At 32.5% G+C, this 15,002-nt stretch overlaps 1 protein-coding gene across 2 annotated transcripts in view; it reads right to left on the reverse strand.

Annotated features, from left to right (window-relative positions):
• Positions 1 to 14,733, reverse strand: part of SGCZ (sarcoglycan zeta) — a 222,829-nt gene extending 208,096 nt beyond the window's left edge. For both annotated transcript variants that reach the window (XM_055796834.1, XM_055796833.1), the window contains exon 1: positions 14,539 to 14,733. In XM_055796834.1, coding sequence (XP_055652809.1) covers positions 14,539 to 14,733 — 195 coding nt within the window. The remainder of the gene's footprint in view (positions 1 to 14,538) is intronic.
• Positions 14,734 to 15,002: the final 269 nt, after the last annotated feature.

Raw genomic sequence — 15,002 nt, forward strand, 5'->3', positions numbered from 1 at the left:
AACTATTTTATTTCTTGAATTTCTGTCCTCATGCTCTTCACTACTATATGACTACAAGTAACAGACAAAGTAATATCAACATAAGTCCTTCATGCTGATAACCACATGGAAATAGGTGATATTGATCAAGACCATGGACTGGGGGAAAATAGGAAATTTAGTTAATACTTATACAAGTGGAAAAAAAGGAAAAATATTTGATATTACTATGTCATTCCTTGAATATTCAAGACGTTTTACTGACTTATGTACTTTTAAGAATTTGATAGACCTTAGAAGGTTACTGCTATACTGGGATATAAATTTGTTTTCCTTTCCAAGGAAATTAATCTAATAAATAACAGGACAAAGATGGAACACTTAATAGAAAGACATTTTTTGTCAAATGAAAAAAAATAAATTGAAAATATCCAAGACTTTTCTGTATTCAACTTATATTACTTTTAGATTGAAAAGTTTATTTTGCCTCTTATACTGAGTGTTTTTTAGTTTCTAGGTAGTTTTGGAAAATGACCGAGTCATACCTCAGTAATACTGACAACATACCTTTAAACTGGATCAGAGGTGATTGCCTTTTTAATTTCCTTTGGTTGATAGCTGAATAAAACCTGCTATTCTATATAAAAATTAATGGAGGGGTTTTTTTCAGGTATTGGTAGTTTCAAAATTAACTATTGAAAATATTCCAGTATTCTGTGATGATGCTTTCTTTCAAATAGATTAATAAATCCCAATCACATAGGCAAAGTCAATTAAAATTCTCATGATATGTTTCTATATTCAATTCCAAATGTATGGACAAGCTTGTGGAAATCCAGGCTTGCATGCTGACTTGACCAAGATCAGAGGAGAATCAACAGATCTGTATAAAAATGAAACCAGCATAAGACTGTCTACTATTCACATACATACCTGTGTAAATACACATATATGTTTCATACACACATATGAAAACACTAAGGGTGTGCATGCACACATACAGTAGTTATAGACCAGAATGTGATAGACCCATAATGAATTCCAAAAAGACAGAGACAGCCGAACCACACTTTTGCTTCTATAACTTCTAATAAAGAACAATTAAGCAAGAAAAAAGGTAAATCAAAGTGATTGGAGTTGCCCATATAGTGGCCTCTTCCTTGTCGATTTTAGAGGGACAGGGAGAGAGACACCTGAGAATAAGCACAGAAATTAACCTAGGTATATGTGTATGTGTGTATATTTAATAATTTCAAGTGGGTTTAATCCATATTAGTAAACTGAAAACAAACTATTTATAAAAGAACATATATAAAATTTTGCTTGAAACCTTCATGTAAGTGTAAAAATGTGTTGCCTAAGGTATTATCTTGTCAAAGGCAGAAATTGTTCATCAACTGACTGATGTTTTCTAGCCAAGACAGGCGTTAGAGACTTTGAAATTTTTTTCAGGAGTTATACAACCAATACAAATATAATTACATCTGTAAATGTGAAGGAAAAAACCTCTTCAAAATTGTTATTTTCAAGAGTCCACCCAGCATACTGTGCATATTACACACTAAAAATACTGTGAGGACCCTAATGATCGGAAAAGAAATATTTCACATATAACAACTCCAGAAGGGCATTTTTACAATAACAGGCAAAAAATTGTGCAGGAATATGTTTATAAAACAACATATAATCAAGACTGACTTCCAAATACTTTTGAAAACCAAGCCATTAACTGCTAACTTGAAACTTGACTTTTTTAGGTTATGTGTATAAGAAAAATACTAAGTGATACACCACAAAAATACAACATCAAAATGTGAAAAAGTTTCTAGAAATACTTCTGTTCACTTTCAGAGTACACTACAGGTAGTCAGAGGTTTTAATGCCCAGTAGGCTACAAAGCTGTTAAGTAAGAATTTTGGAAAATTTCTCTGTAAAACAGACAAATTATTTGACGTAAATTATTTAGGGACATCATTTTTGTTTCAATAAATGATTTGTACATTGGGAGCTTATTGGATATTGAGCAATACTCTAACAATGAGTTTTAGATAATTAGGACAGAGTATTGTGAAATAGTTATATGATTGAATTACTCAGATGGACTCCTTAGATCTTCTGTCAACAAAAACAAATAGTAGCCTGCCAGAATATTTCAGATGAGCTTATACCTTTGAGGATCTCTGATGATACTGTATCCTATGTTATAATCTATGTTGATTTTCATTGTCATTGAAACAATGGTTTAAGAATGTTTTAAATTCTTAAAACAGTTTCCCCTTTACAAGCTTATTCAATCAAAAATTCTTATCAGGTATTTTGTTGTACTCTTGCTTTACATAAGCAACTCAGGCTTCACCTGAACCTTAGGGTATCTGAAGTAATTTTATTGACACACAGCATGAATCCAAAATCCATAAATATTTCCCTTCAGACTGCAAAAATTATTTTTTAATGTGAAAAGTAATAAAACCCTTCACCTGCCATTGAATTTTATTTTCTTGAAAGTAAATGCTTTGTTAATCTTCAGTGAGCTACAGGTTACAGCTTTATTAAATTTTAAAACAGGAGTGTAACAGTCCTTTGACAGGTGGGCCAAAGCTCAGATAACTATTCATAACAGGATATTTATTTTTCCACAGTTCATATTAAGAATTAGAGATCAGAACACTATGTCTATAATCAGAGTATAGAAAGCATATTCCCCAAAACTTTTATATCTGCCACAGAATCTTTGTTGCCATACTCTTCGCCCTTTTTCACTGTCCAACAGATCCTGCTTAGGTACTACAAAAATTTGATCATTTTGGAACCAAGACAAAGGGATTTCCCTAGTAACATCCTGTAGATATGGTTTCTTCAGAGAAAGGGTAGACTTTTCACTTTAAAGGGCCGTGGCAATGGTTTAAGTTGAAGGCAACTGTAGAAAGAGAAATTTACCCAATTTATAATAGTCTACCTACTTCATCTGTTTGACTTAAACACCAAATTTCCTTACAAATGCAACGTACACACCCCCACAGCACCAAAAGAACAAAATCAAACAAGAAACCTGACCAGAGATTACTTGATTACTTGGACACGCATAGTTCTCCCATTCAGCCCTTTCCTACAAGGGTCTTCCCTGATGGGCCCAATAAAAACACCCTAAAAATAAAAAATGAAGAGCCTATCATAAGCTATTTCTCAAGAAGTAAAACAGGTCTAAACCTACAAAAAGATCCAATTGCATTCTTTTTACAAGACTCTACAGAATCATTCCATATCCTCTTAATAGGATTTGTCAGTAAAGCCAGGAAAAAGAAAAAGATATTACGGGGTTTTATTCTCTGTATGTTTCCACAATATGATTATCTTTATATTCAAATGCAGTAAGAAAGGCTCAGGATGCAAGCTTTTAGGCTTTAATTCTTTCCAACTCCAGCCTTCACTGATCACTTTAACAGAGCTGTTTTACAAAATGACAGAAATAGAAACAATTAATTTTAAATGTTATTGCAGTAGCAATATAGTATTCATAACTGAAATAATGACAATACCCACTAAAATGTATCTTTACGTAAGTAAACTTTCCAAAACACGTAACAGTAATATGATCTCTGAGGCCAGTGGTTGAAAGGGAAAACAGCAAAGCAGGGGCTGTCTATATTTCAGGTTCTTTCTGTTAAAACTTCAGAAGTGCCATAAAGATGTAGTTGCTAACTCACACTAGATTCTAGCTTGAGTAATTTTATATCATCTTTAATTTCAAAATTTTATGCCTCTTACTTTTATTAATGCTATTTCTCTTTAAGCATTCTATATTCAAACCTACACTCAAGATAATGATGATGTTAAAATAATTCTAAAGCTAATTGTGAAGTAATAAAGTGATTTGAAACACTGCAAATAATTTATGAAATTTAAAATGGAAAGCAAGATACTGTAAAAATAAGCATAAAAATCAACCCTCTCTTTTCATAATTAGCATTTTAATTATGGAAGAGCCAAAACCAACATGAAACCATCAGGAAATAAAAATGTAAACAGTTCATATCCCCCGAGGGGAAAAAAAAAAACAAACCAAAAAAAGTTGTGGATGCGTATATACAAATAAGCTTGTATCAATCAGCCCTGAGAACAAACCCACAGGCAAGTTTACTTTTATTAACTATTCATATCATACATTTTTTTTTAAATTAACTACCGTAAAAATGAACAAGTCTTTTAATAGTTATCATAATACTTTTGTAAATAAATCAAAATATCAAAGTATGTGCCTTAACATATAACATGACAAAAATTGTTTCCAATAAAAGTGTCTTTTGGACTGCACGTTCATGCCATAGAGCTACCACAGATTTCTGTCTCATCTGCTGATTCTATGTAGCATGCCCAGACCCAGAAAGATGACTCAAATGGATTGTATATTCCTGAAGACAATGAATGAAATAAGAAATGGCTCCATCTCTATAAAAACCATCATAAAATCATGATTTGAAGATGACAAAGTATATTTCTTTTTTATTTCTATCTATACATCTCCTTTCATCTACTAGTATTAAAATATTATTTCTACTGAGCAGAGAGCAGGATAGTAATTTTGACTTTCATTCCATGGAAATAACTCCTTTTCCTTTTATTGACTTGTGCCATTGCAGTATACGAAAAAAAAAAAAAAGGCTGATTAATAGCTGAATTAGTCAATCAAAGTTCATAAATATTAATTTATATTAGTTTTTGTTATACTTATTTCATTTAGGTTTTGTTGAAGTAGACAGGAATTCGTTACCCTCTTGCATGTGCATCCTTGCTTTTATAAACCTGAGCTTTAAAAATAATATGAACAGTAAAAACAGTAACTAGAAGTTTTTGTCTGGGAAACCATTTCTTGGTATTGCTTTACCAATATGTAAATCTGTGTAGACAGATTTACTGTGCACCATAAAAATGCATATTTCATTATTAGAGATATTAAAATATGTGTCTGATTGAGGTTTTGTGTGTGTGTGTGTGTTTTTGGGGGTTTGTGTTTTTTGTTTTTTGTTGGGTTTTTTTTTTTTTTGTAAGATGCAATAGACTTGCAACTCTCAAGATCTTACAGGGGACCCTGCACAGTTTGTTTTACCTAACTGAATGGCACAGTAAAAAAAATTCCAGAATCTATAGGGGTTGATGCTCGGTTGAATACACTGTTGCCATAATGGACTCTGGTGTGACAGAAAGGGTATGCACCTCATTGCCTGCAATAAGAAATTTTTAGACAAGCTCTGTTAAACCAAGCTTTTCCAGAAAAGGCAGCTAAATTTATATTACAAAGAGCTTTAGGATTGTTTAGTAACATTCACTTCTGTTTTGTGGTGGTTCTACTATTTCTATATTGCCTCTGGCAATATCATTTATATTCTGCTTTAATTGCATTTCTAGGGTTTTTTTCCTTAATTGGATCTAGCAGTATAGTAAAATATGACCAGACATAAATGAGATATCCCATCACTTCCACCTGTTGCATAAAGGTCTTAAAATTTTTTCTCCTCATCCCCTGCAGGCCACATAAATATCTTATTTACAGTTTTTGATTTAAAAAGTTTTTGCTTCTGTATCATTCATGCTTAAAACATTTGATTTCATCATCTAATCCTGTCTGGAATTGCAACCACACATCTAATATCCTGATTTATAAGAAAGAAGAGGAAAAGAAAAACTCTGCCATGTAAGATACCTATCACTACATATTCTATCTTACCCTCTGATTTCTTTCTTATTGTTATTTCTAGACGGACTAGGTCTAATTTAGGCTAGATTAAAATGAGCACGTTCTGCTCCTGTACACAGACTTGTATTGATTTCAAGATGGAAGTTCTGTACAAATAAAAACAGGATTACAAATACAGACGGTAATTTTTTATTGTACTCTATACCCACATAAATCATCCCATTAATGGAAGGGAAAGAAGAAACCATGACACATTTATTTATTTATATAGATTGTTGGTGCCTTTAAGTAATTAAAGATTGTTCAATATCAGATTGGTTTGATACCTTTCTAATTGATGCTGAATAACATTACAAAACATTACTGCTTGGTCTGAACTATAAAATGAACTTAGTCTGCTTTAGTTGCCCTATTTGAGACAAACATGTTGTATTGGCCTTTTCTTTCCATGTAATGACTTTCTGCTGAATATTTTCTTAAACCCTAATATAGAAAATTAAGTTTTTTCTTCTTCCCTGCTCCCCGCTCCCCATCTTCTCCCCCCTTAAAAAAGATTGCACATCAAGGACCCGCTATTCAAGCTATGTGATTTGACAAACTTAAGTGTCAGAACTGGTTTATTGGATAAACCTTTAAGAACTCAGCATTATATTTTTTTGTATAATATTCTTTTGAAAATCTTGCTTTCCACAAACATTAATGTCATGCTAGAATACACATGGAAAGGGAACACATCTGAAAGCCAATAATGGAAACTAAGTTAACTCAAGTTTCATGAAAGCAAATATTTGGAAAAAAATTCTGGGATGCTTGTTCCAGCCTATTTACACAGTGATTAAGTTATCTAGTAAACTTTGTTCACTCAGCTAAAACACATTATTATTATTTAATAAAAGGTAAACTTCCACAAACTATATATATATATATATATATATATATATTCATTGTCACTTTACCTATCAAATGAATTGAAATTGTTGTTTCCTTCTTCTGTAATTTCTATAGCCATATTTGGCACTCTTTTTGAACATTAAAACTCTTAACAAAAGATTGCATGACTCATAGTTTAATGCATATCAGAATCACTGCAGTGAATGGTGGAAGAAGATGTAGCCATCCACACTTATTTTGCAATACAGGGCAAGCTACCTGTGGCATGCTGGACTGATGACATGGGATAAAGGTACAAGCTACAAATCTGTGTCCCTTAAGCTGATTCTAAATCAGTCCTGACGCTTCATAAAACACATCTGAAGCAATGAGACAAATGAGCAAGCAGTGACCTTGTACAGGCAAATACCTCTTTATGGTCTCAATGCATGTCTACAAAGTAAACATTGATTATAGGCAGTTTTCCCCAAGTATTCAAAATCTGGATACTACAGTACAATTTTTTAAAGCCACTGCAAGGTCAGGTTGAAATTGCTTAAACTACGGTATAAATAGAATTATTTTTTTTTTCCTGCAGTGAATTTAATCACATTTTTACAAGGTTATGTAGGGTGCAGAGTATTTATTCCCTTTTTCTCTTGGGAACTTTAACAGTATCCTGCCATTAAATCTGCATGACCAAACAAATATAAAAATGAGAAATGTATTTTTTTTCATTTTTTCTTCACCAGAGATAATTTGTAACAATAAACAGCAGAATGCACAGATATATATCCCAGGAATAAAATAAAATATTTAAATTCTGCATTCAGCCACCCAGAACCAATCATGTAACCTGCACATCAAATCAAGCCAATTCATATTTGCTAAGAAGTGTTATTAAACAGCACTGTTTTAAACAATACCTTCCTACTTTTTAACAAGATGCCTTTGCATGAGATGCCTAGTACTATAAAACAGCTAACCAAATATCTGTAACAGTGGCTTGATTGTTTGTGCAAACTCTCGCCATGAGTATATGTAACAAATAAGAGATTGCAAACTTGGTATTTTAGATTAGTTGCCTTTTCACTATGACATGACAGATTTTAATGTTTTCCCTTTCACTGGGGATGGGGTGAAGAGGAGATAACAGAAAATTTACAGAAATTAATTAGGATTGTGCACATGAATTACTATACAGTCAAGTAAACCTACACCATACTTGCACTGACAGATTGGTTTTTTTTTTCTTCCCATAAGTGCTAGGAAAGAAGGTATACAATATAGGAGATAAATATACAAAATGAGATAAAAAGTGATTTAGAAGAATGGTATTAGAAATACTTAAAATGAATTCTTCATTGTACTGAGAACAGAAACTATGTGACATGCTTAAAAGAGAGTAAGAATAAATCAATTCATTCCTACCCACTGCACTCCAAATCAAAGAGGACAAAATTATTTGAAAATACCCTCCCACTCAACAAAGTTGTGCTTTTTCATGAGTGTTAACAAACGGGATAAAGTACAAGTAGAATTAATGCGTAACAAGATTATTTTGCTGACATGCTATGAACAAGTCTTTGAATCATGCCTGGTGTTGGCAGGTTAATTCAAGAAACAAGTTTCTGTTTTCCAGTGCAGCATAAAAAGGAGCTGAGAATACAGCCAATTACATGTGTGTGTATACATGTGCGTATGCACACATATATGCTTTTCTAATACTCATTTTAGCTGGCTGAAATTTTTCTAAACATTTTTTTTTTCAAAGGAATTATAAACTGAGCAGAAAATATTATTGAGGAATAGACAGCTATTTCATAGGAATTTTCAATAAAATTTATTACAGGGATATCTAATGTTTGAGACTAAAAGATAGTAAGATGCAGGTCACGGATCTATTGAAACATAACATCAGAAATGAGGAGGACTAATAGCCTATGAGTAGGACACTTACCTGGGACATGATCTATATTGGAGACTTCATGAATTTGAACCTTGGTCTCCGATATCTTGACTAAGTCTCTTAATCATTAATAATTAATGATATTGCCTGCTCTGGACTGGATCTCTCTCACTACAGAAAACAAACAAAAAGGAAACAAAAGCTTTCTTGCATTCATCCCAAAATGGGACATCAGGTTCTTGAAAACTAAAAATTTGAGGGATATAGAGAAATAGTTCTCTATCTAGTTAAGAGAACAAGTTTTTAAAATGAGATTATTTACAGCTTAAAGTAACTCATTGACAATAAATGATTGCCATTTAAATAAATGAAATCTGCAGGTGCGGCAGAACATATTAAGTATCCAGCAACTGCTACTATTAAATCATGATAATATTTATTCAAAACATAATAACAAACTGCTGCCTTTTTAAAATGAAAGTTGTCTGTTTGCCAAACAACCAAATTATTTTTTAGTAGAGATAAGTACAGCTATTACACAACTTAATAAATTTCAAATGCCAGTCTGCTACAAAAATTAGCTAAGAAATGGAAAAGAGGTTTTTCTTACTTCTGATTTTAGCTGCCATAGGCAAATACTGTCTTCATTGCATAGATCAGCAGAACCAACTGAACTAATAACAGAACAAATACTGTTTCGAACATCAAACAGAGAGACCTGGGTGGTCAAAGAATCTTAGAAACCTGATGGCTCGTATCACTGTTGTGCTTGTTCGATGGATGAGTATTACAGTATAGTATAGTTTTGTAAATAAATTATTTTTTTATTTTACAGCATGCCGAGACAGTTTGCTATAAGTCTAGATAAAAGTATTTAATACAGCTGCTTTAGTTCTGTACCACTAAAGCCTTAAGTATCAAATCATAGCTTTAATAAACAAATTGTACTTTGAAAAAATTATAAGCATTTTTTCTGTATTGGATATTAAGATCAGGATATGTGTGTGTGTCCCAACAACACAGGAAATTAAAAATAAGAAATATTTTTCTCATTCTCAATCAAAACCCAGGAAAATAAACTTGTGTTTATTGGTCTCTATAACTATGTTAATAAAATATTATTTTTCAGATTTAGGTTTTTGCTGATCTGAAAGATTCTAACTCTAAAAGTCAAACTCCTAAAGGAATATAAGGACGATCTATAAAGATGCAGAGATGAGTTAGTGGTTGCATATATCTGTGCTGTTATATATGCTGTCACATAAAAAGAAATCATCTTTAGTTGGCATGTGTATCTTTCGGCAGACATTTAACCATCTTGCAAACTACCTGCTGTCCAAGTAATGTGAAGCTGGAGCTAGGGAGCCAGCAACCAGAATATGTTCAATTGTAAGCACAAAGCACACGAATTCTAGCCAGGAAATTCAAACTGCTGCTTATGTTTCAAGCTAAATTGAAGTACAAGTTCTCTTGAGGAATAGCTGTCTCAACCCAGATGATAAGCTGTCTCATTCCTAATCTTAAAAGTAATTCCCATGGTACTACTGGCAAGGGGAGTTTAACATGTATTAATACAGAAAACATCATGAAATGACAGCAGTCAAAACTGACTACAAGACTGCAAGTAACTATAGCAAGAGAAAATACCTGATTTGGAAGACTGCATTAGGGGTAAAAAAATAAGTCTTTTCATACATTGATTCCTAAGGGTAAAGCAGAGACACACAAAACCAGATATATAACCAAAACCGGTAAAATAATTCAGTGCTGATATGATACTTCCTAAGATATGTGGCTGAATCACAGGCCAACCCAAAAAAGATCCTAAAAACTATAGGGGTTCACATTTGCATTTTTCCTACCATTACAATTTTCAGCTTTAGTAAACTCCAAACTTCAAGGTAATGTAATAAGCAATGGAATAACGTAATGTCAAGTAAATGCAAATATCAATGCCAACTGTGTACATATTAGAAAATGTATAAATGCACTGATATCAAATGCCTCCCCCACCAAGAGGGGGGACTTAGGTTTGTATGCTGATCGCCCTGTGTCACTTTGCAATGTCACTTCACAGCGGTAAGAGGAATACTTTGAATTTCTCTTTTAAAGCTGTAATTTGAAATAACCTGCAGAAAACTCGCAGTCACATATTTCTGCACTGGTATGTGTTTAGTGACAAAAATATAAAGTAAATCTCTTTTACACAGTAAGTAATCAGATTAACCAACTGTCAATGTACTTTATTCATGAATATGAAGAATAAATTATATACAATCATAATTCTATTGAGTTTAGAATATCTTAAAGATGATGCAAAATAAAAATTGTATCAGAGAATAATGTTCAAGTGGTATCAAGGAATGTCTTTCAAAAAATGGTTATTACATCTCTGATTCTACCATCTACTATTCCATCTGCTACACAGATACTAATTACCTCTGGGTTTGCCTGTCTGATATACATTATACCAGGGTAATTATTTGTAATTTTTATTTACCTTTCAAAATTATTTCTCACATTGTACACTGGAAGAATAGATTATATACCTGAAAGTTTCTCTACTTTTCCCAGCTATACTACTTAATCTAATAAAAGGAGATTTGCACAACATGCCTACACTGTGTTTTTACACAATTGCAAATAAACCATATTTCCTTTTTAATTACTTCTTTGATGAGATATTCAACATCCATTCCTTAAGGACAACTCACTTTAGTTGCCTTAATATGAGATGAATAGCCAACCCTATTTCTCCTCTCTTTGTATAAACAAGCATGGGATAACTAGCTCACATTCAGAATATGATTTTAACAGGCAAGGTCAATACATTCAAAAAAACTTTTCCAATTGGAGAATGCATAAATCGAACTCAGAAAGGCTTTTATTATGCCAATTGGCCAGTGGCTGCAGCTGCACAGTTAAAAATAGAAAGTCAGCAGCTAATACAAATTAACATTGCTGCAGCTGTCAGCCAGCAATGATGAACCCATGCCCTGGCTCTTCACAACCCCTAGAAGCAGTGAAATTACTATTGTTTTCATAAAAAGCTCAATGTTGGCTTGTGCTAAAACAGCACATAATTTAAAATAATGTCAAAACATCAAAGCAGTTCAATTTCAACAATTATTTTATCATGGCTAGACTCCTCTCTTGTGCAAATACTCTTCAAACCAGTTTCATAAAAGTATTTTCCTTTACAAAAAGTTTCTAGCTATACTTCAGATTTCCTATCACTACCCAGATATACAGTTTCTTAGTTTATATGTATCTATACATATATACACATGCATGGACGAAATATATGTATACTTCAAAGCTGCTGCATTCTTTGAATACATGAAGTTTAGGTTCATAAACTAAATTACTCTCCAACATCCATCACTAAGAATGTGACTCCTTCAGACTTGATACAAATTTCTCACTGGTGCTCAAATGTGCATGTGTGGACAAAAGCATGAAGATTTTACAGAGTTTTTTATATGACAATCTTCTAGCAATCAATTTTTGAACCCATACAGAGACTCTAATGTGAATATTAACTAGTCCAAGTAGAAGACTATCATTCAATCAATCTGCAGAAGAAAACTGGTATTCATCAGTGTATAATAAACAAAATGAATTTGAACATGATCTAAAATAATGGTTCTTATAAAAGCAGAAGTAAATACTGACAGACTTTTTTCATTCTTTCAGCTTTAAGTTACATGATATGCCTACATCTATTATATGTGGCTTTAGAATATTAAATATCCTATTGTAATATAATTTAATTACTATATTTTTTAACAGTCTCTTTGTAAAACAAATGTATGCACTTTAGGACATACAGTTTCAGGTCATAAACCACAGTTTTATGCCTATGGATTATATTTTCTGAAACAGTTTAACCACTTATCATTCTATAAATTTATATAAAAGTTGGAAGACAAAATCAAATCAGTCCTGAAGGAGTATGTCATTAAACAAAAGCATGAAATATTTTGCCATTAAAAGAATAACGTTCAGTAATTTTATGTCAACAGGGATATACTATGTATAAAATTGAGTAAGAAAGATCTGGTGGTGGTATGATCATTAAATAAAATGCTTTGGTTATTCTTTTTAAGTACCAAATCCTTTGGAAAATTTTGCAGATTGTTCATAACAAACAGCTAAGTAGGAATGATAATTTCTGAGGTATTTAAGGGGTATATGATATTCCTAAATGAACAGTGTTACCAAGTATATGCAATATTTTGGAGGGGTTATCATATGAAAAAGGAGTGATATGTTCCATTTTTGTTTTCCAAATCACTTACTGGTATATATGACTATGGTAAATCTGAATATAAAAAAATATTTTTAATTCTGTAACAGAAGGGTTAAAGATTAACTCACACTATTCAGCGGCATACCATTTATCTGTATTTATAACAAATTCAGGATTATTAAAGATGCACATAAGCTTTGTGATCTCTGAACTATAATTATTAAATAATGAGTTTATAAATCAAGCATGTAACATTTCAAACATTATCTTTGTGAAACTGTTAAGTCAGTGTTTCCATAATTATTTCAGATACATACATCTCAAGTTACTGAAGCAAGGTCTTCAATCCACTAACTAGCAAACACAACTGTGAAACAATTCAGTTGTTTTCTGCACTAGATTCCTGCACCGATTTAGTGACTCACCATAATTGTTTAACTTTCTAACAAAGCTTTGACACACAGAAAAGAAAAATATTTCAAGATCTCTTTTCTAGTTTTATTTTAAAAAGTTTCTATGTTCAAACTGTAAGAGTTTCAAACTGGACAGTGCTGTAGTAGCTTGTAGTATGGAAGGTCAATCATTGCCTAGATATGGGAGCAGTAGTTTCAAATATTTTATTGCAAAGCAATCTTCTGCACAGAGAAAAATTATGTGCTTTTTAAAGCATCTTCTTAACTTATTTAAATTTCCATGCTTAATTTTCCTGTGGAATAATAGCAGACCATTTTACTGAAGTCAAGAGGTATGCACAAATACCCTTCTAATGCAAATAGAAAAAGTCTCTGTGGATGTCCTGTTTTGCAAGCACATTTTGCTAAGAAAACCCCAAACAAACACACACACAAAACCCCACAAAAAAAAAACCCAAAAAACAATAAACTCCAAAACCCAAGCACCACCACCACCCCAAACTTCTAACAAAGTCTTCAGTACATGAATATTAAAGCCGTATAGTGGTCAAAATATGAATCCACCGTATTAATCCACTAGTAGCAACTCAGAAGTAACAATTCATTTGCTCAATACATCTCACCAGGCAATGACCTCAGATAACCTTATGCATTGCAGAGCATTAGCAGATATAATTTTACGCATATATTTAATGCTGGTTTTGTTGACTGTTTTTTATTATTATTTCCAATAAACTAATGGAGAATAGAAATGTGCTATGACCCTAGAAATTATAAATGGATTACTAACTACATCAAAATATGTCTTATGAAGGTCAAAATCAAAGAGCGAGTGCAATGATCCTAGAAGCACCACCATTTTTTTAAATTGTGGTGTCTTCTATCTTTCCTTTTGATATACAAAAAGACATTACTCCACTGCCAGTTAGTAAGCACTCCTACCACCTTTATCCAACCAAAGCTTTGGGAAGAGCTCGAAAGTTAACATTGTTTCCACTGAATTAAGGTGTTTATTTTCAGATGTACATCTGAAATGCAGACTCAGTAACACTTTGTTGCTAGGAGGCTGTCTCAAATGCATGCAGCTTTTATACTCACCTGCCCTCTCTTATCAATCTCAAACCAACTAGTCTAAGTTCTAGGGGAAACACCATCCAAATGGTCAGTAAACTGGAAAAAATACTAAGAACTAAAAAAGCCACCCTAGGATGTAACTAACACTGTTTCCTCCTAAGACAGATACCATACAGAAGAGACACAGAAACAACTGATTGCTGTAAGTGGTGACGAGACCAAGAGATGCTTGCGATAGTTACCAAAATGCTTTTAGTTGGGCAAACAAAACAAAACAAAAAATCTTTTTAATCCAAAATTACAAGGTTACTTCAAGAATCAGGATGCATAAAGTTAAAGCGATACTTACCACTGTGAAATTCATAACCTTCAAAATCCATATTGTCATTGCCATGTTAACAATCATGGTAACCAGCAACAGAAGCACAAAGAAGTATAAGCACCTCTTTCGCCATCCATAAATTCCTACTGGGTAAAACTGAGGATGTTCAGTCCTTGGAAGGCTGTTCTGTTGTGTTGCTAATATATACTGCTCTCGTGTCATCTGGAAAAGAAAGATGCAAGTCTAAGTAAGCAAACGAGATGTCTGTTTTTCATAGATTTTATTACAAGAAGATTATCTGAGAACGTATAGCAAATCAGTTTCCATAAGCACAGAAGGAATGCATTCATTCAGCGTAAATTACATCAGTGTTATTTTTACGAGGAACTTAGTAAGAATTTGGTGAGTTTCATTAATTTAAAAGTAAACTTCTGGTTTGAAATTTCAAATTGGATTTGTATTTCAAATTTATCAGCAAGAAACTGTAAAAG

This window comes from Falco peregrinus, chromosome 2 (genome assembly GCF_023634155.1).
Source record: "Falco peregrinus isolate bFalPer1 chromosome 2, bFalPer1.pri, whole genome shotgun sequence".
Lineage (NCBI taxonomy): Eukaryota > Metazoa > Chordata > Aves > Falconiformes > Falconidae > Falco > Falco peregrinus.